Source organism: Panicum virgatum, chromosome 5N, assembly GCF_016808335.1.
Source record: "Panicum virgatum strain AP13 chromosome 5N, P.virgatum_v5, whole genome shotgun sequence".
NCBI lineage: Eukaryota > Viridiplantae > Streptophyta > Magnoliopsida > Poales > Poaceae > Panicum > Panicum virgatum.
The window spans coordinates 27,459,620-27,484,320 of NC_053149.1; the positions used below are offsets into that span (position 1 = coordinate 27,459,620).

General features: G+C 42.1%; 2 protein-coding genes and 1 non-coding gene across 5 annotated transcripts; all 3 read left to right on the forward strand.

Annotated features, from left to right (window-relative positions):
- The first annotated feature begins 2,094 nt into the window (after positions 1-2,094).
- LOC120673345 lies at positions 2,095-8,191 on the forward strand. Of its 3 annotated transcripts, none has more exons than XM_039954144.1 (13): positions 2,095-2,258; positions 2,404-2,485; positions 2,582-2,646; positions 2,720-2,794; positions 3,058-3,138; positions 3,236-3,391; positions 3,483-3,578; positions 3,682-5,891; positions 6,004-6,212; positions 6,309-6,433; positions 6,513-6,551; positions 6,811-6,876; positions 7,019-8,191. In XM_039954144.1, exons 1-13 carry the CDS (start codon positions 2,118-2,120, stop codon positions 7,889-7,891), a joined length of 4,218 nt encoding a protein of 1,405 aa, XP_039810078.1. In that variant the 5' UTR covers positions 2,095-2,117; the 3' UTR covers positions 7,892-8,191. The 3 variants fall into 3 exon arrangements, with proteins under 3 accessions (XP_039810078.1, XP_039810079.1, XP_039810080.1); XM_039954145.1 differs by having other exon boundaries at positions 6,312-6,433; XM_039954146.1 differs by lacking the exon at positions 2,582-2,646 and having other exon boundaries at positions 2,113-2,258.
- Positions 8,192-9,158: 967 nt separating this feature from the next.
- On the forward strand, positions 9,159-9,265 carry LOC120677125. Its single transcript, XR_005676188.1, has one exon. It is a non-coding gene; the product is annotated as a small nucleolar RNA R71 (small nucleolar RNA).
- A 4,907-nt stretch (positions 9,266-14,172) lies between these two features.
- On the forward strand, positions 14,173-22,180 carry LOC120673346 (protein DMP10-like). The gene is made up of 2 exons (XM_039954147.1): positions 14,173-15,164; positions 22,056-22,180. Exon 1 carries the CDS (start codon positions 14,340-14,342, stop codon positions 15,015-15,017), a length of 678 nt encoding a protein of 225 aa, XP_039810081.1. The 5' UTR covers positions 14,173-14,339; the 3' UTR covers positions 15,018-15,164; positions 22,056-22,180.
- The last annotated feature ends 2,521 nt before the right edge of the window (positions 22,181-24,701 follow it).

Consider the following 24,701-nt stretch of genomic DNA (forward strand, 5'->3'; position numbering starts at 1 on the left):
TCGAACCTAACAGGCGCACGTGTGGTGCACTGAACATACTAGTCAATTTGACCTGCTATTGACAAGAAAAATAAACGTTACATTCCGGGGCTATTGGCTAGCCAGCCGATATTGATGATGCCAATAATCGGCTATCATTTAGCCGTTCGGGGATTGCTTAAAACAACGTAGCTCGGAGACAACACTTAGATCTAAATCCAGTTGACTTGCTTGATTAGATCACAAGAGGTAGCTGATCGAGATAAATCTAAACTGGATAAATTGCGACAAAAACTTAAAACAAACTGGATTAAATGGATTAACCTAGTATGATTTAAGCAGATGTCGATAACTTGTGGTAAAAACAAAAAAAACAAACCATATTAATCGGATTAATCTTGATAGATCTAAGCAACTGCCGATAACTAGCTAGATTAATTGATCAGTTAACCTAACAAATTGATAACTTTTATCGATAAATTGATGAATAAAATCCTGTCGGACGGATCTAACTTGCTCGATAACTTGAATCGGACGGATCTAACTTGCTCGATAACTTGAACGCTATAGACAGGGGAAAAAATGATACGCTGTCAACCTGGGCCTATTACACAACTTGACTTGAAACTTACTAGCAAACGATTAATGTGAACTCGTAAAGAGAAAATATACTGCAACTATGGCGAAGCTGCCTGCGTGAAAGGTAGATGCGAATGTAAAGTTTTTTTGTTGGATATGGTTGATCAAAGTTTACAAATGACGGAGGTCTGCTATTTATAGCCTAAATCTAGACCTTGTTACCGATACGATGAGATTACAACTTGACTATCAAGGAAACAAACTTTTATAATTTAAACAATATAAAATTTAAAAGATAACTTGCTGAAGTAGTTCTGGTTAGCTTCTTTCTTAGCTACATCGGCTGCGACGCCCATTCTGACCCAAAGGCTCAAATATGCTTTTCTTTTTTCCATTACTCCTGCGTAGGCCCCAAACATGCTTTTCGTTTTTCCTTTACTCCAACGTCTACCCATTCTTCATCCGCTGTCTAATTAACAGACTAATACGTGCTAAAAACGGTATCAATAGCTTCCCGCCAAGATGAACCTAGAAGGATTTCAAACCAAGATCAGCCGACCCCTGGTGGGACCTCTAGTGTGTGGCCTAGAGGTGGGCCCCCTCTGGATCCTAGGTGATTGCCACCTTTGTACATTGGTTTGCCCGGCCAAGTGAGCTTTTGTATGTGTGATACAAGTGGGAATCTTTCATGTAGTTCTTCTATGTGTTTTCATTTTATTTTGGATTTGTATTTTGAAATGGGCAAAAAGTACACTATGGAGTTAGGTTAATGATATACATATGTGAGTAAGTTGGATCATTCTTATTAATGAGTATAGTTGATGGTAAGATTTTCTATTTAAGAACTGTCAACACATGGAAGGGTTGGCGACATTTATTGATACATGCATGGACGGTGGCTGAACGTAACATTTGAAGTGCATAGTACCAGCAAATGATCTTGGCGTCAAAATCTGTGGCGCCGAATTCGTTGACAAAATCTATGGCATCGAGGTAGTGAAGTTTGCCACAATTGTACAAAAGAGAGGAGAGCTCGGTACGTCGTGAGTCATGTCGCTTGGCGCCGGCCTAGGATCTAAAGTTGTGTTTATTTTGCCTAAGGGTCTAAACATGACTTTTTAGAAAAAAAACGTATTGCAAAAAGTCGGCTTTCTCGGCTAAGGGCGTGTTTAGATCTTTTGGCAAATTTTTTTAAAGGGAATCTTATTATTTAGGAGTATTAAATAAAATCGATTTACAAAACTTTTTGCACGGATGAGTTGTAAATCGCGAGATGAATCTATAAACCTAATCAGTTCATAATTAACGAATGGTTACTGTAGCATTACTGTTGCAAAATCATGGACTAAGTAGACTCATTAGATTCATCTCGCGATTTAAAATCTATTCATGCAAAATATTTTGTAAATAAATTTTATTTAGTATTTTATGTATGTTTGTATATTTAAATATTCGATGTGATGTTTTTTGTTGTAATTTTTTTTATCTAAACACGGCCTAAACCCGACCAACGCAAAAGCAAAACTCTACCTCCCCCCATCGCCGCCACGGCGTGCGCGATGGTCGTCTCCTTCAGGCTCTCTCGCCGCGGGCGCCGTGTCCACCCGCCGCCGCCGGTACCGCTGTCTGCCTCCATCCACGCGGCCGATGATTTGCGTCCTCACGCCGCGGCATTCCCACCGCCTGATCCGCCGTGCGAGGTGAGCTCTCTCAACTCATTTCTCCCCCACCATCGCCGTCGTCTATGATTTTTGTCTTCTCGACAGCGTCTTCGTCCTAATCGATACCCTTCTGCGTTATACTAATGAATGGTTTAATTGCTTTCCCCCCCTTTGGATCGTGTAGGCCGCCGTTTCGCGGCTTGATGCTGGAACCGCTGCTCGATCGGAATTGACTGACAGAAATGAAACTATTCCTGCTGAATCAGGTGAGACCACTATCGAATTCCCAGTAGTAATACGCCTTTGCCGGCCCAATTTCCTTACGTTTTGGAACCTTTTGTGGAAACACACTCCTGCTGTAGATCTTGAGCCGTCCTTTGCACTGAACCTGTTTCCGGATGGGTATTCAGTCGGAGAGCCGGGCAAGGTCTGTATCTTTATTGCAACTGCCTATTTGCCGCACGCAGTTTCAAATTGCGGATGTTGGTTTCTCTGTGCAGGGAATGCTTTTGTATCTGATTGGTGATGATCCAAAGAAGCGGCCATACAGCAGGGCATCGAGAGCTTTGCTTTCTGTAAGTACTGATGTTTATTCTGGCTGTTGTATCTAGTGCATTATTATTAAGAATGTCTTCCAGCAAGGACAATGTCATCAGTACTGTTATGAGTTTTATCAAGGTTTATTGTTCTTTTCTTGAATCAAGAAGCTCTGCCTGCCATTTCACATTTTTACCAGCTAAATCAAAATTTCAAAATAATTGTTTCTGTTGCAGCTAGTTGTGCATACATTATATGATTGCTTGGAAATCCATTATTTGATTGCAATATCTGCTTGCAGGATATTGAGCATGGCTGCTTGCCTCAGGACATCTTACACGATATCCCTTGCAAATTCCAAAATGGATCGACTGTGTGTGAGGTTAGCCAAAATGGTACATTTTTTGCAACTTTTTAGCATATTTGTATCATTGTATGTATACTAAGGTGTGTGTGGTCTCCTTTTACTGTCCAATTAGGTGAGGGACTACCGAACAGTTTTCTCTAATGGTGATGATTATTCAGGACATGACTTCCCAAGGGTTAATAGAGTCCATCTTAGGTTGGGCACTGAGGGTGTTTTGAAAGATCTTTCTTCCATTGCAGATACTGCATGGACATATCATGATCAATTAGTGAGAACTTCTCTAAACCTGTGATATGCGAGGTTTTGTCACTAATACTTTAAATAGCCGGCCTGGTTTACTTTGGTCTTTCGTATTTCAGACTGCCGAGTCCATCATTCTCAATGCCTTCCAACCCAGACTTAATTTGGACCCTACACCTTGCCCTGAAATGCTTTGCAATTCAAGTGCTAAGAAGGTAACCTATCTTTCAACTTTATGGATTCTAGAATTCAGTACTTTGTTCAGCTCATAAAGTAAATTTTCTTTTGTAATTTTGTACCAAACACGATGCAAAATAGATTGATCTGGGTCTAAATAAGGGAAGACAGCATAATAAAGATACCTCTGTTCTTACGATGCCTATCAATCCTCCTAAAGATTGCAAGACCAAGGAATTCAACATCTGCAAAGGTGCAACACTTTGCATCAAGAATGCAGCTCTAGTCAAGAATGCAGCTCTTGAGGGCATACCAAGTGGATTATTGGACAGCTTGTCAGTTAACTGTCCATCCACTACCCATGTTAACAATGCCAAATCAGCTGCAAATTCTGATACTAACAATATGGTTCAATCTTATTCTACTCTTCCAAACAGTTCTGCCTTCTGTGACAGAATGCAATGTGCATCAGATACTGCTCCTGGTCATTTATTTCAGACTAATGAACAGAGGGCGCAGGTAGAAATTTTACAAGTTAATCGTAAAACTGGACAACCACAAAGGGTGACAGTTCTTCCACATAAGACAAAAAAACCCTCAAATCTTATGCATGAAAAGCATGAATTCAAAAAGTGCAGCCCTCCAAACAAAAATGGAGTGTCGAGTTCTCAGAATTGCAAAGGCCTTCATAAGTCAATAATTTCTCGAAGTAAAACAGTGCTTGATCTGGGATCTCCAAAAAGACTGCAAGTTGAGACTAAGGTAGGTCAGACAATAGACAAAAAGGGCATTGAAGTGCACAAACAGGTGCCCTTTTCAGTGCCTCCATGGGATCCATGTACATCCTTGAACACAACTAATCCAAGTGTTGACAGAATCCTTGAAAATGTTAAATTTTTGCATAAGAGGTCGAATGAGTGTCATGTGGCTCCAATTGTAGACCGGAACAATTCTGATATGTTAGATGTTAATGTCCATGAAACACCCTTTGTGGACTTATTCTGTGGATGTTTAATAAGGGGAGCTTATGAACCTGTTGAGGATATGACTGTTACAAAATCCCAAGGCACTGATTCAAAAAGAAGGGCTTCTGAAACTTCTGTCATTTCTTTGAACCATGAAATTAAATTGGAAGGGAAAAGGCAGCAAAGTTTTGATACTCAGGTCAACACGCCCTGTAAGAACAGAAGGTTTGAGGAACCAGCTGTTACTGGTGGCATTAGCAGTCAATTGGACATTGATCTAGAACTAGATAAGGGAAGACAGCAAATTGAAGATATGTCTCTTCTCAATATTTCTGCCAATGCTCCTGAACGCTGCAAGGCCAACGAATTCAATGTCTGCAAAGTTTTAGCAGTATGCAGTGAGAATGCAGCTTTAAAAGGCATGCCAACTGCTATGTATAACAACAGGCAGTTGAATTATCCATCATCTGTCCATGTTAATAATACCAAATCAATTGTAGAATCTGATCCTGGTAGTGCTCTTCGATCTCCTTGTACCCTTACAAACAGTTGTGGCTTATGTGACAGAAAACAAGTTGGATCAATAACCCCTCCTGATCATTTGCTTCAGAGTAATGAAGAGCGGGCACAGGTAACAGTTTCACAGGTTGATCGTGAAAATAGAAAAATGCAAAGGGTGACAATACTTCCACAGAAGAGAAAGAAGTCTTTAAATTCGTTGAATGAAAGGCATGGATCCAAAAACCATGGTCCTCCAAACAGAAATGAGTTGAATTCTCAAAATTTCAAGAGAGATAAGTCAACAGGATCTTCAAATAATGATGTGTTTCATTTGGGATCTCCAAAAGGACAACAAGCTGAGGTTAAAGTAGGTCAGATAATAGGCAATAAGGACATGAAAGTCCAGGGAAAGGCGCCCTTGTCAGTGCATTCAAGCTGTCATCCACCTACATCCTTGAACACAAGCAATCTATTGGTTGAGAAAATTCCTGAAAAGGTTAAATCATTGCATATAAGGTTGCTTGAGCGTCACGAGGTCCCAGTTGTGGACCTAAAAAATTATGACATGGCAGATCCCAGAGGTAGCAGAACACCCTCTGTAACCTCATTCAGTGCAAATTCAAGTAAAGTAGCTTGTGAACCTGCTAAGGATAAGGCTGCGACAGAACCCCAACTTAAGGCTCTGAATAGAAAGGTCACAGGAATTTCTACTATTTCTATGAACCAAGAATTCAACTTGAATGGGAAAAGGCAGCAGAAATTTGATATTCGCATTGAGCCGCCCTGTGAGAACAGAAGCTTAGAAGAGTCAGCTATTACTGGTGGTGTTAATAGCGAACCTGATATTGAAAAGATTATATCTGAGGTCATCCTGACTACCCAGAGGTATTGCTTTGATGTACATAGTAAAACTTTTTTTTTTCTGTTATCACTAGATTATTATGAAATCGTTGTATTAAATATGATAGCATTGCTCAAATTCATTATCTTCCTGCAGGCATGGACTGAACCAAAAGGCTGCTAAAAGTGATGTTCTTGAAACATCCTGGTTATTACCACCATGTGAATTCTTTCAGTTTGAGAATGTTGGCGAGATTCCAGTTATGAGGGATGAAACCATGACATGCAATGTGCCCAACGGAGCTACGAGAACCTGCAAGATTAGAAGACTTACCTTCCACCCATCACAGTATTCCTCCTGTAATGGTGTGTTTTTTCTTTCGTAGAATCATGTTTCTTCTCTTATAGAATCAAATTTTTGCTTTGAATACCCATTGTTTTCCTAAAGGTCATCATGCACAGCAGGTTCGACTGATAAATCTCAGTACACACTTTGCCTGCTTGACTTTGAACCACATGATCATCAAATAACTGTGGGAGCCATCAATGGAGATGAGCAAGTGCATATTGCTACTCTACCAACTTCTGTGAGCACTACTTAATTGGGCTGTATCATAAGGTTATGTTACCTCTTGATTTTTGTCTTATCTGTAAGATGTTTTGCAGTGTCATGCAGAAAAGTTTGTGGATCAATTCATTTTACTGGTAAGCATTTTCCAAAGCAGTCACTATTTTGCCACACCGAAGCTAGCCTTTTCTGTTTTACATTTTCGGCAATATGAGTTTGCTTAATGGTTCTAAACCATATTATCACTCCTTGTTTATGAAATGTATATAAAATTTTATACCCATTTTCCTTAGAATCTGGGAATGAGCAATCATCAAACATTTATGATCATTATAAATATGATACTCATTTCGTAAAATTTTAGTTTTATTTATCAATTCTGCATCATCCATGCAGATGAAACGTGATGGATACAACCTTTGCAACGATGAAGTCTGTAATGGATCATCTGAACTAAGACAGGTAATCCTAGGAATACTAGTATTACTCTAGAAAGTTGGTAGCATTTGTTTTGTGGTTTTTGGGACACTAAAGCATATGATTTATTATTCATATTCGCGCATGCTGTTTGCATCATTTACTTGTATGGCTTTGCCTTTTTCAGCAATCCCAAGATGTCTCTCATCTAGGCTGCCCAACTAGAGAAGATGCAGAATACCAGATGTTCTCACCTTCTCCTGCGAATAGTTTGCTGAGTAGCATGGACAACAATGTAGGCTGTACCTTCCAGAATAAGCTTCTAGATATTCATGCAACTTATCCGCTGCCATTGACTCAGCAGTTGGTACTGACAGAACAACCACTGACCGTAGAAAGCCCAGAAGCATTTTTGTTGAATTCAAGTCATCTACTAGGTAGTCAGCAGTATACTGGCCAGTATCTCGAAGACCAGGGTTCATCATTTGCCTGTAACCTATTTGCAAGGAATCCGCACCAATTTCCATCTTTACAACCATCTCAGGAAGTTTCCGTGGATCAGTACTTGCAACGCAGAGAAGATACTGGATCAGTAGGATTCAGTGCAAGCAGATACAACCAGTTGCATCGGGAAGCTTTGATGGATCAGTATTCACAATACCGACATAGATTCATTGACATGTACGGTATGAGAACGACTGCAAGGTACAACCAGTGGCACCAGGAATTTCCAACAGATCAGTACTTGCGATACAGAGATATACCATGGTTCAATGACGCGTATGGTGCGAGAATGAGTACAAGCAAGTACGGTCAGTGGCGCCAGGTTTGCACACAGATGGGCAATGTGGTTTACCAGTGGGATCTACCGGCTTTCGGCAGGCAGATTCACAACAGCCCTCCACTGCATAATGGTTGGAATACACTACCGGAGCTGCAACCAATTAGGAGGCCCCAGATGAGCTCCAGGAGCATGGACTTTGATGGCAATGTCACGAGCACAACGGTTCCGATCCCCATGCCTCTTGGTTTCCAGTTCACGCTGCAAGGAATGTGGTGATTTTATGATGCCTAGTGTGATTTTGGCTGGCGCTTCATTCGTGCATGTTACATACTAATACAATACAGGCAGTAGAGGATACAGATTTCGTTACAGATAGTAGTTGATGTGGGAAGTTCCTTGTTCTATTGTTTCTGTGTGAATGAACGATGCTGTCCTATACTTCTTTTTTTGAGATTTATCAGGTAGTTATTAGGATGTCTGTAAACTTTAGAGCCTCATGGTTCATGAGTAAGTACTACTTAGTTTGAAACATATAGTGAAAGACATATACCATCAGAAAGTGATTAAAATTCTCGATGTCCTTGCTTCATTGTTCCGGTCCAGTTTCCTCCGGTCTGGTTCTGCTTTTGATTTTGTTACTCAAATACAATTTAGATCAGTTTGGCTAGCTGTGGCTAGTGGCTGATGTTGATTTGTTGTGAGAGAAAGTACTTATCGCTGGTGCTGATTTGGTGTGAGGGGAAAGCACTGCTAGCTTTAAGTGCCGTATCAAACAGAGAGCATTGACCAGATATAAATTCGTACTGATAAATATTTCCAAGGATGTTGAATAAAAATTTATGATATTTCAAAATAGTACCGCGGCAAAAAAGTTCTTAGGAAATTAATCGCACAAAAACACATACATGCGCAAATTTCCTTGAAGAAGGCACTCATGGCAAAATGAAAACGTCGGTTTTTGTTTCCTTACACCTAGCAGTAAAAACTAAGCTAAGTTATTATTAATTTGTTACTAATGTTATCATTAATTTGTTTCTGGCCATAAACTCGGTCCTTTAAAGAAGGCTGAAAATTGTTATTAAAGTTCATACCTTGCTACTGACTGAAGGGAAGGTTGGGTTTGGAATTCCAACCCTGCTGAGGACGGAAGCCAGAGTTGTTGGAGTTGTTCGCTCCAACGAAGTGAGCTTCCTCCTGAGTGATCGGACAAGAGTTGCTCATGTGTCCAGTTTCTCCACAGATCTCGCATGTCATGTGAGAATCCATAACTTGGTTAGCCACCTGGTGCGGGGACTCCAGTCTCTTCATGAGAAGGTCCATCTTGGCAGCAAGCATATCGATGCTGTCGACATGATGAATTCCCTTGCGGGGCTGTTGCTTCCTTTCACCTTTCCAACTTTGGTTGGAAACAATCTTCTCTACCAGCGCTTTTGCTGCAGCGACACTGAGTGAAAGGAAGGAACCACCTGATGCTGCATCGATGTGGTTCTGAGCTGGTGTGTTCAGACCATTGAAGAAAATCTGAATAATCAGCCATTCCTCCATGCCGTGGTGGGGGCATGCTGCGATGTACTCCTGGAATCTCTCCCAAGCTTCCAGAATGGCTTCATCCGGGAGCTGTTGAAATCCAGAGATCTTGCCTCGAAGGGCATTGGTTTTGCCCACCGGGAAATACTTCGTCAGAAATGCATTGGAGCAAGCCTCCCATGTGGTGAAGTCTGCTTTGTTGGTGTAAAACCACATCTTCGCCTTGCCTAGCAAGAAGAATGGGAACAGTCGAAGACGAACATTATCCATCATGGTACCTCTGGGATTGATGGTGATGCTCACTTCCAAGAAGTTTTGAAGGTGAGCGTTGGCATTCTCGGATGCCTTGCCACAAAATGGACTCGCTTGAACCATGTTCACCAGTCCTGACTTGAGCTCAAAGCCATCATTGCCTTGGTCATTGTTCAGTCTAGTAGATATGTGGCTGCTGGACGGGGCCGAATACTGCCTGAGAGTCTTGGCCATGGGTGGTGCTGAGACTGACAAACGAGGGTTCCAAGTGGGTTTCTTCTGGGGTGGGATGACGCGGCGTCTCACAATTCACCCAATTCTCTGAGGATTCGGATCGAAGTTGGATGGTAGATCAAAACCAGTCATGCACTGCTCTGCATCAAATAAAAGAGAGAGAGAGAGCAATGGTAAGCCCGCTAAAACTAGCGGTGATAAAACAATAAGGTTTTCCACTCAATTATATGATAACTTTAGCCAATTGCTTCCCCGGCAACGGCGCCAGAAATGCTTGTTGGTGTCTCTTGTGCTCAATCTGAATGGGTATTCTGCAAGCGCACAGAATTCACTGGTGTAGCACTTCACCTTGGAGTATTCCGGGGTATCGTGAAATCCTCAGGGAAGCACTATGGTAAAGTGTATCGTAAATTTGTACTGACAACCTTTACTGAAATTATCGACCGACTAATTCAGTAGGGGTAAGCCAGATAACTGATGTCGCGGGCTTTGAGGGGGTACCCACAGCCGGGTGGCGGAATGCACCTGCCTATTCCCTGAGGGGAGTACTCGGGGAAGTGCTAAGCGATTAGGCCGATCTATCTCGGCGGCTAGAACACAAGAACTCCAAAGATTTAGAGTGGTTCGGGCCGCCGGAGCCTAATACCCTACATCCACTGTGTGGTGTATTGCTCTTAGTGTGAATGAGTCTATCCTCTGCCCAGCCCGGGTTTCTTTCGGGCCTGGGTCCTTTTCTAACGGGCGTTCCCTTTTATAGAGCAAGGGAGGACGCGTACACAGGCGTTGGGCCCCGACAGGTGGGCCCAACAAGGATGTATATTATACTGGTAAGATACTAATGGAGCTACAGTGATAGAGAATCTCTTCCCGAATATGCTTCCTCGTCCTGTAGACTCTCTGGCTGAGGGGGGCCTTTATTTGTCCTATCGGCGAGGTGCCCGTTGGGCAATGTAGGTTGCGGCGTAGACTGTGGGTCTACCTCGTAGGAGTTACGATACTCCGTCGCCGAGCTGTCGTGTCTGGGTGGCGTAGCAGACTGACGAGTGTGGCGTGGGTGGCACCAGTGGCTGCACTGTGCGCCTTGGTAAGGCGCGGACAACAGTACAGCCTGGCAAAAGTCACCTCGGGCTCTACAGCAGAGCGCACCTTCGTTTACTGCATTGAATGCGGTAGGCGGGCGAGCCTTCCCGGGGAAGCGTCACGGTCGCGCGCGCGTGCCGCCACCTGCGGACACGTGGCGGCTCCGGACCCCCCCGGGTGGGGTGCCTGATTCCTCCCGCTGAGGGGTCCGGATAGTATGTGGGGGTCTGGGACCCCGTGGGAGGTCCGGGGCCCCCGGCTGCTTTGCCCTGAGGGCTTTCTTCACCGGGACACGTGGCGACACCGGACCTGCCCCGAGAGGGAAGCAGGTTCAGTGCCGTTGGTCTGGTGAGATGGAGCCGGAGCCCAGGGGTCCGGCTGCTCAGCTCTTTAGGGCGTAGTTGCTGATAACTACCCGAGTCTTGACACGGCAAGAGGGGGTACCCCAGTTCTGAGGTACCGACAACTGATGAGGTAAATGGCCAAGCTATGACCGCGTGACACACAGGAGATTCTATACCTTAGAGAGGTAGCAGCTGGGAGGACAACGAGCGAGAAAGGACTTCTGAAACACTTCTAAACTACTGAGCTAGCCTCACTAGAACTAATCTAAACTTCTATCTTGGTGTCGGAAATAGGAGCTTACTTCGGCAGCCTAAGCGAAGGGCGCAGACAGGGGTGAGAAGGGGCCCAACATACTTTTGGCAATCCTACTGCTATTAAAACACCCGAACGTGGTGGACTACGAGGGACGGACAAGGCTGTCACCACTTGCCGCCTACTACTGCGGTACCGTGGGGTGGAACATACTTTCTAGCTAGCACTGAGTCACACACCACGTTTGCTCTCGGTACTAGGATTTCTCGAGGCCTTCAAGAGAAATCCCCCTCAACCTAGTGAACTAAGTTGAGTTACACTAGTACGGGCGAGAAAACCCATAAGACTAACTCCGACAAGCAAGAAAGAGAACTTAAACTGAACTAGAGGTAAAAACTTACTCCCGCAGACAAGTACTAGTACTTGGAAAGATAAATACTTGCGGAAAGTAAAGCTGACTTAAGTAAATAAAGAAGATAACTTATATTAAAAATAGTCAAAGTAAAAGATACAATAGCTTATACCGAGCTCCGATGACGGCTCCGGATCCCCGAGACAAGCTCGACTCGACTCTAACTCCCAACTACTAACCTACTCTAGACTTGAGAAGAGAGAATTGCTCCTTTTGAGTGTGTGTTTACAAGTGAGGATGGGGGGCCTATTTATAGCTGCTCAAGGTCGGTAATCAGGTAACCGCTGTAAGATTACGCTACCCCTGACTTGGCTTGAACTTCATGCGAAAGGGGAGCTCCAGTGGCCGACTTGTGGGGCTGGGCGGCCTGGCCCTGCTGCCACATGTCCACTGACTTCGCGTGGACAGCCTCAGATAACTCCAGGAGGTCGGTAAGTCGGGTGGTTTCCTCGGATACCAGAATCTTAGGCCGGGCGGCTTGGGTTGGGCCGGGCGGCCTGCCTCTGGCACTCCTCGGCCCTCTGTTTCACCGACATTGCGCATCAATGCTCCATATTGCCTCTGGACTGGGTGCTTTCCTCATTTGACGTTCTTGGCATTGGCATGTGGGTCTTTGGTTTAACCTTGTGCCTTCCGGGTCCACCGACAGGATATGAGATGTTTGCCTTGTTCTGGAACCTTATGAACATGTCACATTGCTCCAGTGAATGTATCGGACCCATGTATGTGGAGGTGTCAGGCCGGTCAGCACGGAATGTGCCGGGCGGCTGAGGTTTTCTCTGATTTCGACCATCTTTGGACAGTGAATTCCTGCAAGCACTACTCATCCAAAACTTGTGGAATTTATTAGAATCAAATAAAATATACATGAAACATGGTGCAAAACTCAATTTATTCCGGAGAAGTTGACAGTTAAAATGTGAGATAATGGCCGTCAACAGGTTGAAGAAGGTCCCAAGGGTTTGGTTGTTCGCTGATGAAAGTGGTACGTGAGTTTGGTTTAGAACATCGTGAGACAATTCGGTTCCTATCTACCGTTGGTGTTAAAGGGAGAACTGCAAGGAGCCAACTCTAGTATGTCTGCAGATGGGCCTGCTTGCATCTTGAGGTGGTGCCATGGAGGTCAGGTCGGGTGGGAGGGGCGGGGGAAGAAAGGGAGGATCGGCTAGTCGTTTATTAAGTTGAGTCGTGCCACGCCGCACGGCGCAACTCACTGAAAGGTCGCGCCACGCCGAACGGCACGATTCGCTGAAGGGTCGCGCCAAAACATGTGGCGTGACTCAGCCTTGCCAGGTCAGCAGAACGGCCAGCGTGGCAAATTGGACCAAAGCATGTGACACTAGCGTGGCAAATTGGTCATGCCATGCGACCCTTTAGTGAGTCATGCCACGAGATTTGACGTGACCAAAAGGAATACTTAAAAATTTAGATCCACACAGGTTATTATTAAAATATTAGATTAAAAAGGATTAAAATTAAAAATTCCCTTGTGCTGCCCCTCAGATCAACTGTTGTCATGGATCCTTCCAGATTAATTTTGCAGGTGCAGGCACATATGTCTAAAACAAACAAATAACTTATTAACCATAAAGAATATTGTACTCATGGTGCTATCGTTAAAGTGGACGCAAGTGACACGCATCCGGAGGCCGTCTTTGGGTACTTCTACCCCATGGACGGAGGTGCGGGTGAGGAGTAGATGGCTGCTAGCTACAAGAAGGACACTATCAGCATATAGTGTTAACATTCTTATTTTGCATTATGTATGGAGTGCATGTGTAGTAGACTTTCCGCTGCAAACTCTGAAGACCTGATGTAATGTATTGAACCTCTTTTTGTACTGTGAAATTGTGTTTGTACGTGCCTATATGTAGTGGTGTTGCTGTTGTGCGAGTGAAGTGTGTTTAAATTCTAGACATTGCTCATGACACATTCCAAGGAGTATCGGGATTGATCCTTTTTTATCGAGTTGATAAATGGATGATGACTTGATTAAACAGGATCAATTTGGGTTAGGAATACATGATCTTCGAGACATGCGAAACGCAACTTTATTCTAATTCATGTCAAAAGAAAATTCTAAAGTATGACATTGCGTCTTCATGTATTCACCTTAAGGGTATGACATCTGGTCTGAAATATATTGCAAGGAAATAAACCTGTTTCTTAGGAAATCAGCTAGACTCGCATATGTACATGCAAGTTGAGTAGGAACAGTACAACTTATTGGGGCCACCTTCCTAGAAGAAGGAATTAATTCGTGGCATGACAAAAAAAGACTTTTCTCAGTAAGAACGAAACTAGCTCGTTACAAGTCACCGCTGGCCGCGCAAGTTAGCCATTCATGACAGATTAAAAATCTAGAGAAAATTCCAAGTAGGATACCTAACTAGAAAACATCGTGTGACTGTCTGACCACACACATGCGTGAAGAGTTGAAGTCCATGCATGTACGACGCCTTCCTCACAGCTACACACCTATGAAAGTATACAAATCAACGCGCCAACAATGGAATTATTCCACGATCCAGGATTATATTCACCTATATAAGCAGCCCAAGAACGGACCATATCACTCTGAGAAAACCAAAGGATAGTAGCTAGCTAGCTACTTTAACGACGATGGCATCTTCTCCTCCGGCCATCGTGATCCAGATGCCTTCTTCGCAGACCAACGCGACAGCACCGCCGACACCTATGGTAACCGATGAACCCCCAACCATGCCGATGGCAGAGAGCTCCGGAACAACGACAGACAAGGTGATGACGAGCGCATCCAACCTGGCGCAGCTCCTGCCGACGGGCACGGTGCTGGCGTACCAGGCGCTGTCCCCGTCCTTCACCAACTACGGCAACTGCAGCGCCTCCAACAAGTGGCTCACGGCCGTGCTGGTCGGCGTCCTTGCCGCCTTCTCCCTCTTCTTCTCCTTCACCGACAGCGTCGTTGGCCGCGACCGCAAGCACTACTACGGCGTGGCGACGCCTCACGGGTTCAACGTGTTCAACTTCTCCGGGGAGGAGGAAGAGCGGGAGTGGGCGCTCGGCGAGCTCCGGAAGCTCCGGCTTCGCCCCGTGGACTACGTGCACGCCTTCTTCACTGCCGTGGTGTTCCTCACCGTGGCGTTCAGCGACGTCGGGCTGCAGAGGTGCTTCTTCCCCAACGCTGGTTCCAACACCAACGAGCTCCTGAAGAATCGGCCTCTGGGGACGGCGTTCTTGTCGAGCTTCGTGTTCTTGATCTTCCCGACCAAAAGGAAGGGCATCGGATACAACGACACCACTCCTGATAAGAAGGCATGATGCGGCCGGTCACTCAATATTTCTGATCCGGCCGGTTCATAGCAGGGCAGTCGACTCGAACACAATTCAAAGTATGTACATGATAATCCGTAGTTTGTTGCTGGTAAAATGGTTGGTTTTGTGCTTCGTTTTTGCAGGAAAATAGGTATTGTATGTTGGAAATTTATGATCTCAGGATAACAACCTAGATTTACATGGCAATAATTTCCACAAATTAGAGATAACATACCAAATATATTCATGTACCGTGATTGGCAAGTACACCTAATGTTTCCATCTATAAGTCGGCCCCGGTCCCACAGTGCTATCTATAAATATGAGACGGAGGGGTACCCTCTGGAACACTAATCAGTTAATCTCGCGATTAGCGAAACACCAATCAATTAGAGCGCTGGAGGGGCTGGAAGCGCGACTTCCTCATCTACTTCGTGGCAGGCACAAGGAGTTGCTGTTCCTCATCTACTTCGTGGCATGCACAAGGAGGAGTTGCTGCTCGTCAAGAACTTCATCAACAGAGAGATCTAAATCTCTCCAATGGTGAAGATCAAGTCTATTTCATCTACATCAGTCATCAGCCCTACTACTACAACTACAGAGGCGTCTATGGATTCAAGAAGCTCTGGTCAGTATTAATCTAATTAATTCTGCATTAAGTAATTAGTGATCATGATTAGACTAAGCTAAGATCCTGTTTATGATTAATTAATTCTAACAATCGGTATCAAGAGCCATCTTAGATCTGTCATGATCCTAATCCAGAGCCATCAAGTTCGAAGCCTCTGATTAATGTAAGTTTAGATCTGTTTCGTGCTTAATCATAGGTAATTAATGCTGATATGGATCTAATCATTTAAGTGCTATATGCAAATCAGTGCAATGCAATTAGTAGATTGGATCTACTATTCTGTTTGCGTGAAATAAACACATATTGGATCTGTTATATGCAATTAGTGATGTCCAGCGTGATGTGTATGCTGATTAATGTTCTACTTTGTGCATATACGTGCGACTAAGCTTCCTCATCCGCACTATTATAATGTGCAAAGTAATCGACTTGATTAAACTAAGATTAAGTCCCTGCACGTAAGGTTTTATGGGCGAATTAAATTAAGGTCAATGTTTATGAAGTCATTAGCCTTATCCTATTCAGATTAGATTATGAGTAATGCAAATCTTAATCTGATTAGGCTAAGTAGCTCGGATTAGATCTAAACAATTATGTTTACGCTAATTCATGTTTAGGCCGAGGCACTTTCATGTTAATTGATGATTAAGTTAAGTAATTACAGTTAGGGTTTACGATTGCTATTAATCTGTTCCCCAAATTAGCCCCTGTTCATACTTATTCCGCAAAATTAAAGTCAAGTCCATGCAATTAGATCCAAATCCATGAGATTTGTTGCATCCGTAAGCATTGAGAAGAAGGGGAAAGCGAATCTCAGATCGCATCAAGAAAAATCCAAATTTTCCTAACCCTAACCCTAATCCAAGGTTAAGAATGAAGAAAACTTACCTCGGTTCACGATGCGGTGCGCATCAGGCGCGCACCGGTCCAGCCAGTAGCACCGTGAGGAGCCCTTGACGGCCGTGCGTGCGATTAGTACGCACGCACGCGCCGGCGAAGGGCCCTGGACGATGCATGACCAAGACCGGCGCTCGGGATGGTGGCCATGAGATGGCAACACCACCGCTTGCGGCGCACGCCGCTACCGCGCACGGCGAGGGCCCCGCACATGAGCAGGATGCGGCACGCGGCCCAGCGCGTGGCCGGCCATGACTTGCGCCAGCGCCTCGGGCGGATCACGGCGCATGAGCGGCGGCCGCGGCACCCACCGCACACGGCGCTACCTGCGGCCCCGCGCGCGCGTAAGGCGGCAGCCGTGGCCAGCCTCTGCGGCAGGAACTCGACACCCGCGCGTGAGCATCAAGCGGCGGAGCAGGCCAGGGCCCCGCGTGCGCAGTGGCGCGAGAGCGCTCGCGGTACGCTGGGGCACGGCACCAGGCCCACGCATGAGGCGCATGGGCATCAGGTGCGCACTGCGCGCATGCGAGGCGCATCAGGGGCGTTGCCGGCGACCGCCGGATCCCTGGCGGCGGCGCTGGACATTAATGGCATGAGGAGCGGCGGCTGGGGAAAGAGATGGGAGAGGGAGTGAGGCCTTCTTCCGACTGCCTTCATCATTTTAATATGAAGCTCAATGAGCTCTAGATCGTCCGATAGACATGGACGGCTTGGATGGAGCCCGATTAGGGTTTCGGCTCCTGGCGGGCCAAACCGATTTGGGCCAAACTGGGCCACGCACGCTGCTGGTTTGCGCGACTCGGGAGTTTTCAGCCTGATTATGAGCTTTAGCCCGGTTTAAGTTTTAAAGTTTTTCTTTTACTATTTTGATGAGTTAAGCTTTAATTGAGTTATTGTTCACATTTAAAGGCTTTATTTAATTACTGTTGTTTATGTTTAAGGCTTTAATTATTTTCTGTTGCACTTATTATTACCAGCATTATATTTATTTAATATCCATGAGTATTTATTTTATATTTGAGATATCTATTGTTTATAATTTCGCAAATAAGTTTATTGCTTAATTTATCTATGATAGATATTTCTCAATTATGAATAGTGATATTTTCCATAATTCTGATGTTATAAGGTCAATTTAAAAATAATTATGGAAAATCATCTTTGATAATGAGTTCAATTTCGGGCTATTGATGAGTCTTGTTTTTCAGCACAATTAATTCATAATGCTAGATGTGCTTGTTAAATGAGAAAGAATCTAAAGATTAATGAGCCTTATCTTTTGTAAGTGCAATAAAGTTTAAATTTTCAGTGCAATTAAGTTTGATAAGGTTTTATGCACTGATTATATAATGCAAAGTTTAAGATTTTATAAGGCTTATATCTAAAGTGAAATTTAATCTCTTTATGATTTATGTGTTATTTCACTGCTTAAGTTTGAGTTTAAAATCCAGAATAAGTTTATTTGCCTTAATGTTTTCATTATGCTTTATTGATGAACATTGCATTAGTTCGCATTGTTTAAGCCGAAAAATTATATTTTTCCACCATGTGCAATTAAGATGCTCTCTAATCAAATGGAACCATCGAGAAGTTTGATTAGAGTACACTTGTAATTAATTCCGACCATCGTTGTTTTAATTATGAGTTAATGATAAGTTTCGTTTGTTTTCCCCATCGGTGATGCAAATTGAAACTTATGGCATGATTTTAATCAGACCATCATAGGGTTAATCTTGTGCCTTTATGTGCATCTTGTTGTATAAGATTATTGAGACTTCAATTTTATGATTTTTCAGTGGATTATAAGGACTTACTAAGTACCATTGAGCCCTTTAATGGCACCAACTTTCCTAAGTGGAATAATGAGGTGTGTGCAGTTCTCAGAGTTCTCGACTTTGATTACGCACTTTATGAGTATAAACCTGTCAATCCTTCTATAAGTACTGAGAATCATAATGAGCAATTAATTTGGAGAAATGGTAAAAATCCAACGAATTTGCAAAATTAGTTATAAAACATTCAATCTCAGATGCCATAAGGGGAGCATTTCCTTATAGGAAGGATGATAGGGAACTAAATGTTAAGGAGTTTATGAACTCCATTAAGGAATGTTATAAAATTAATTATTCCAACTTCCTCATAAATAAGTTGTCTACCTCACGTTATGATGGGCGCAATGGACTAAGTATACACATTAAGAGCATGTACAATATGGCTGCGGAGTTGAAAGCACTTGGCAGGTTCATCTCTGATGATTTGCTGGTGCCATATCTTATGGCTTCTCTACTAGAGAATTATAATAAGCATGCTCAAAATGTGGATACTCCAGTAAGATATAAGTTATGTGAGTCACTTCATCAAGTGCAATGGAAGAATAATAAAGTTGTCTCATAAGCTCTTTTAAGTTAAAGTTTCCCCTAAATTTTGGTGGATTGATTGAGATGCATTCCCAGTAGGTCATTAAGTCTGACCCATAAGATCAGGGAGTTCAAGGGGAGCAAAGTTTAATGATGATGATGATGAAGAAGATGTTAAATGCTTCGCATTAGTTTTATATATTTAGTCATATTTGTTTTCAGTAATAAGTGATTCTGAACAATTTTTAAGTTTTGAGATAATAAGTATATCATCATTGTTGATTTTGCTATCTTGTCAAGGAATTATTTTATTTATTTCTTGCATATTGTGTAATGCTTCAATAAGTTGTTTATGAGACCTTGTCGAAATTGTGATATTATTAGTTAAATCACATTTCGAAGGGGAGAATTGGAATGTCTCATCAAGTATAAGAGATACTCCAGTTGTAATGTCTCATAAGAATGAGAGATACTCCAGTCATTAGATGTAAGACTATAAAGAGTTATCACCATATTTTATTTGCCCATAAAGATTGATATTCAAAAGGCTTAATTAGAAAATCGGCTCATATAAAGGGTGAATATGATGGAGAACGCTAAAAAAAACCCATTGTGACAGGAGAATTACTCCATAAAGCCAATTGTCTCAAATAAAGTTAAGTGTGACTTTATTCATTATTCTGGCCATCGCTGATTAATGGATACATGTTCACAAAGTTTTGTTGCTCTAGTTCATTTTAGCCATCGCTATTTGACTAGTTCAATGAAGCTCGAGACTTTTGAAGTATGGCTTATATTTATCATTTCTGGCCATCGCTGTTTGGTAAATATTTGACCATAAACTTTGCTGCTCTTGTTCATTTCTAGCCATCGCTGGTGTGAGCTTGATTAGTAAAGGAAATTGATCAATGGTATACTAAAGATAAAGAACTTATGTCATGATGAGCTACCATTTATGGATATCCTAATAAGTCTGAGGGTATCATTTCTACCACTATAATTGTCTCAACCATTGTGTTTCTAAAGGAATGCAAAGATCAGTTGTTTCAACTGTTGTGTTCTTAAAAGAATGCAGAGATTAGTGGGAGTCGGTGGGAGCTCACAAAGGAGGAAGAGATGATTTGGAGAGATGTGGGCTTAGTTACCCCGCATCGATGATTCAAGTAGCAGAATCTCATAATATTTAACTCATGCCATTAGTTAAGTAAACCTCCATCTTAAGCTACCATATATTTTGTTGAGGATTCTCATAAGTTGATTAATCCCAACATGAATATGTGATATATAATAACTGTTGATGTTGGCATAAAAGAATGACCTCATTCGTTTTGAAGGTCACTATAAAGGAGGCCATAAATTGAGTCTATGAGCTTTAGTATAAATTTGTGATGGAATCAAATTAGTATCTTGCCATGATCATGATTCCGAAAGAAAATTAAAATACTGAGCTTATAGCTTACCATGATTCTAAATGTTTATGGATAAAGGTATGTACTGAGATTAAGGTGGAAAATTTACTATCCTAGTACTTAAGTGGATGATGCTCTACTAAGTAAAGTGGCGATTAGAATATGCCACTAAGGTTGAGAGCATTTCTATCCTTCAATTAGATTTAAATTAATCTTGGTGAAAGCCTCTTATACTTTGGGCACTAATGTACACTAAGATTGGACCAAAGAAGTATTAGGATTACCACTAGAGATGTAAGCTGTCCAAAGTGGTAAATGTGAATAATGTTAAGATACGCTGTTCTATTTTGCATAGTAAAGCAAATTATGTCTAATACCCTAAGAATAAAGTTGAGATAAAGTTAAGGAAGACGTTCCTTATGCTTCAATCTTTTGAAGCTTATGCATGAGTCTCTAAGTGATTGACTTTGCATTTGTAAGCCGGAAATCCTTATGTGTTTAATATTATCCAAAAGAGGTCCATTGGATAATGTACAAGACACCATAGCATGCTTGTTTATTATAAATTATTTAGCTAAGAGTTCTGTAAGAGTGTGAGGATGTAAAAGTGCACATTATATTATGTCCTTCACTTTCGCAGAAAAGAGCAATTTTATTGAGAGCTCTAAGCAAACTTGGCATAATGAAAGCTGAGATTGCATAAGGCATGTTTTAACTTATCAAGCTTTAGAATTATATTCCGGTGTTAAGTTTATGGACAGCAAATTGATACTGCTATGATTGCAGTATTCATTCGAGTAACAACATAATTATTGATGATGTATAGACTACTGATGATTAAGTATTATGTTGTGAAAGAAAGGTCCCAGGATCAAGTTATTAAAGTTAAAGAAATAAGTTTGAGTTTATGCTAGCAAGTTATTCAAGACTTGTCACTCATCTCATTTAAATTTTCGCGAAATTAAGTATGAGATTTGTGAACGGTCTTGGACCTGATTCTGGATATATGATCATTCCCAAATAAGTAATAAGCGTTCTATCGAGGTATTGCAGTGAACTGTGGGTAATGGAGTCCCGGTAGTGAATTAAATACTACTGACGACGCATTGGTCCGGTCTTACTGTTGTACTGAGTGTGAACATAAGTTTAAAGCGAACCTAAGTTGTTAACCGTTCGATCAAGTGGGAGAATGTTGGAAATTTATGATCTCAGGATAACAATCTAGATTTACATGGCAATAATTTCCACAAATTAGAGATAACATACCAAATATATTCATGTACCGTGATTGGCAGGTACACCTAATGTTTTCATCTATAAGTCGGCCCCGGTCCCACAGTGCTGTCTATAAATATGAGACGGAGGGGTACCCTCTGGAACACTAATCAGTTAATCTCGCGATTAGCGAAACACATATCAATTAGAGCGCTGGAGGGGCTGGAAGCGCGACTTCCTCATCTACTTCGTGGCAGGCACAAGGAGTTGCTGTTCCTCATCTACTTCGTGGCATGCACAAGGAGGAGTTGCTGCTCGTCAAGAACTTCATCAACAGAGAGATCTAAATCTCTCCAATGGTGAAGATCAAGTCTATTTCATCTACATCAGTCATCAGCCCTACTACTACAACTACAGAGGCGTCTATGGATTCAAGAAGCTCTGGTCAGTATTAATCTAATTAATTCTGCATTAAGTAATTAGTGATCATGATTAGACTAAGCTAAGATCCTGTTTATGATTAATTAATTCTAACATTGTACTTGTATATAGGTACATGTTTAATAGGTAAATTCTTTTGGTATACATAAATAGTACATGTTTTCGAAATTTTGGTACAAGGAATGGATAATATAAAGATAAAAGAATGGTATATATTAACCCTTTTTGTCGATAAATTGAGTACTAATAGCATAAATATTTGGCTTCTTCAACACGGCTTCATTTAGAAACATATCTTACATAACAAGGTTTTTGCACCCCTTTTTGCTAAAAAAATATTTGTTCCGAAGAGAAGTCAAGATGTGGCATCTTTACATTACATGCAATTCACTTTTAATATAAACAGAAGTCAACCGATAAGGACACTACTAGAAAACAGAATTTCCTTATGTGCTAGGAATGTAACCGTAACCGTTAGGAGTATAGGGAAAAACTATCAGAAAAATTAATTCTGATGGAAAGCCGACAAGGATAAAATGATAGAGAAATTATAATTGCATATTAGTATACAAAAATTAAATTTTCTTGTGAGCCTTCGTGGTACCGTAATTTTTTTTTCTATCACATAGTAGGGAAATTTCGGTTAGGTTTTGTTGCTGTGAGCTCTAGCTTCTTGGCGTGTTGGAGCACTCACACTAAATCAGTTTGCGTGGGACGTGGCACATTTCAGCACACTGGAGACGTGATTGTGTGTTGCGGTGGGTTTTGGTTACATCATATAGTACCAGCAGTCACGTGTGATGAGCCTTTCAGCACACATCACGCTGGGACTGCGATGAGTAAACAGAAAAGCTTAAAAAATAAGGAACGGTTTGAGGATAAGGATAATCGAGGATGCATCGAATTATAACATCCAACTAGAAAACCGTGACTTTGAATGGAATGCAGCGAAAACTGGAGAAATCGGTGGAAAAAGAAAAAGAATACTTCGTTGTTACCGTGCAAGTTCATCCAACGCCCAAGGTCGGCATCGGTCTAGGAGGCAACTATATAGGCCAGTCGTGGCGCGCCGGCATCCATCGTAAGCGACGTACGATACCGATTTGAATTAATTTCTCGGTCCAACAGCAACTAGCTAGTCCACAAGCACGGTGCGCCCATTTACTTGTGGACGTTCCGTTCCTTTGCGTTGATACAAAGAAAAACACGGTGCCCGCACGCACGCACGTCCTTAGCATGGACGGCGACCTCCAGGCTCCAACGACCCGGCCCGCTCTCCGGAGACGGGGGGATGAGCGACGGCGAGGAATTCAAGGAGAGGCGCTCGCACCCGGCTTGATGGCTGATGGGCACTAGCGATGCTCATCAGTGTTCACACCGACGCTTCCTGCATCTTGCGTTTCCACATCACTGCTTGTAGCTTTTGGAGCGGAGGAAACTAAAGGTGGACCACGTCGTGCAATCAGGGCCATACCAAAATTTTTGAGATTCTGATGCAAGATATAAAATGGGGTTCTATATTTCATAAATATAAATAACCAAAATAAATTAAAATTCATCATTTAACTTCATGTATTTAGCAATGATAAGAAATGATATATAGGATTCTATCGCAACAGCTAGTTCCTGTTTAACATGCACACACTACTACAAAAACGTTGATTTGTCTCGGTTGGGAAACCGCTGTTGTCCCGGTTTCCCAACCGGGAACGCCTGTCCGGGACAAAAGGGGGTGCCCTTTTGTCCCGGGTGTGGCAACCGGGACAAAAGGTGCAGCCAGCGCCCACGTGGCTGGCGCACCATTTTGTCCCGGTTGGTGTTACCAACCGGGACAAAATGTCTCTTTTTTTATGTTTTTCTTTTCTCAATTCTTTTTCTATTTCAATTATACTTTTGCATTTCAATTAAACTTATGTATTGGAATTCAGTGTGTATGATCTCCACTAATATATACATATATATATAGTTACTTATATAATATTTATCCTAGATAGTTTTCATATATAAATTAATTCACTTATATATATATGTATACACATATCTATACATGTGAATTCCTTTACATATGAAAATGTCTAGGACCAATATTATATAAATATATATACACATATATATTATTGGAGTGCTTATATATATAATACATACATACTCCATCATATTTGCATAGGTATATTCGTTCTTAATTACATAGTAGAATTCGCCTTTTGGAAATTTAATACATACATACTCATAAATAGAAATTTAATACATAGACACACATATATATTTACATAGTTATATTCGTTCTTAATTACATATATACGCGTATATTGTCATATTTACTGTGATTGTCAATATTAGATATTCCATCATAGTAGAATTCGCCTTTTGGATCGAGGACTTGCTCAACAATAAATCCGGAGAATTGTTCTTGAATCGCCATAATCTTTTCCTCCGGTATGAGTTTATCGCGCATCTCCCCGACCTATGGAAAAAGGGGATAATTAATTTCGACTAATTAAAATACGAGTTCAAATATTAACAAGTTTTTTTACTTACTTCCTCCTCCCAATCTGTCCAGCCCTTTGGAGGACCTACCAGACCATGGATGTTCTCGCATACATAGTATGCGCACAATACAGTGCCTGGTTTCTGCCTCATACACTTTAAGAGAGAAGAAATTATCAGGTATTTACATGAATATATAATAAAACTAATGAATCGTGCAACGAATCATCCAAGCGCGTACCGGAAAATCTGT

Excerpts from the sequence above, each read along its gene's own strand:
- LOC120673345 (XM_039954144.1), top strand. The coding sequence starts at position 2,118 with ATGGTCGTCTCCTTCAGGCTCTCTCGCCGCGGGCGCCGTGTCCACCCG. Across the intron at positions 2,259-2,403 it reads CGCCTGATCCGCCGTGCGAG|GCCGCCGTTTCGCGGCTTGA; the intron begins GTGAGCTCTCTC and ends TGGATCGTGTAG. Across the intron at positions 6,213-6,308 it reads ACAGTATTCCTCCTGTAATG|CAGGTTCGACTGATAAATCT; the intron begins GTGTGTTTTTTC and ends CATCATGCACAG.
- LOC120673346 (XM_039954147.1), top strand. The coding sequence starts at position 14,340 with ATGGCATCTTCTCCTCCGGCCATCGTGATCCAGATGCCTTCTTCGCAG.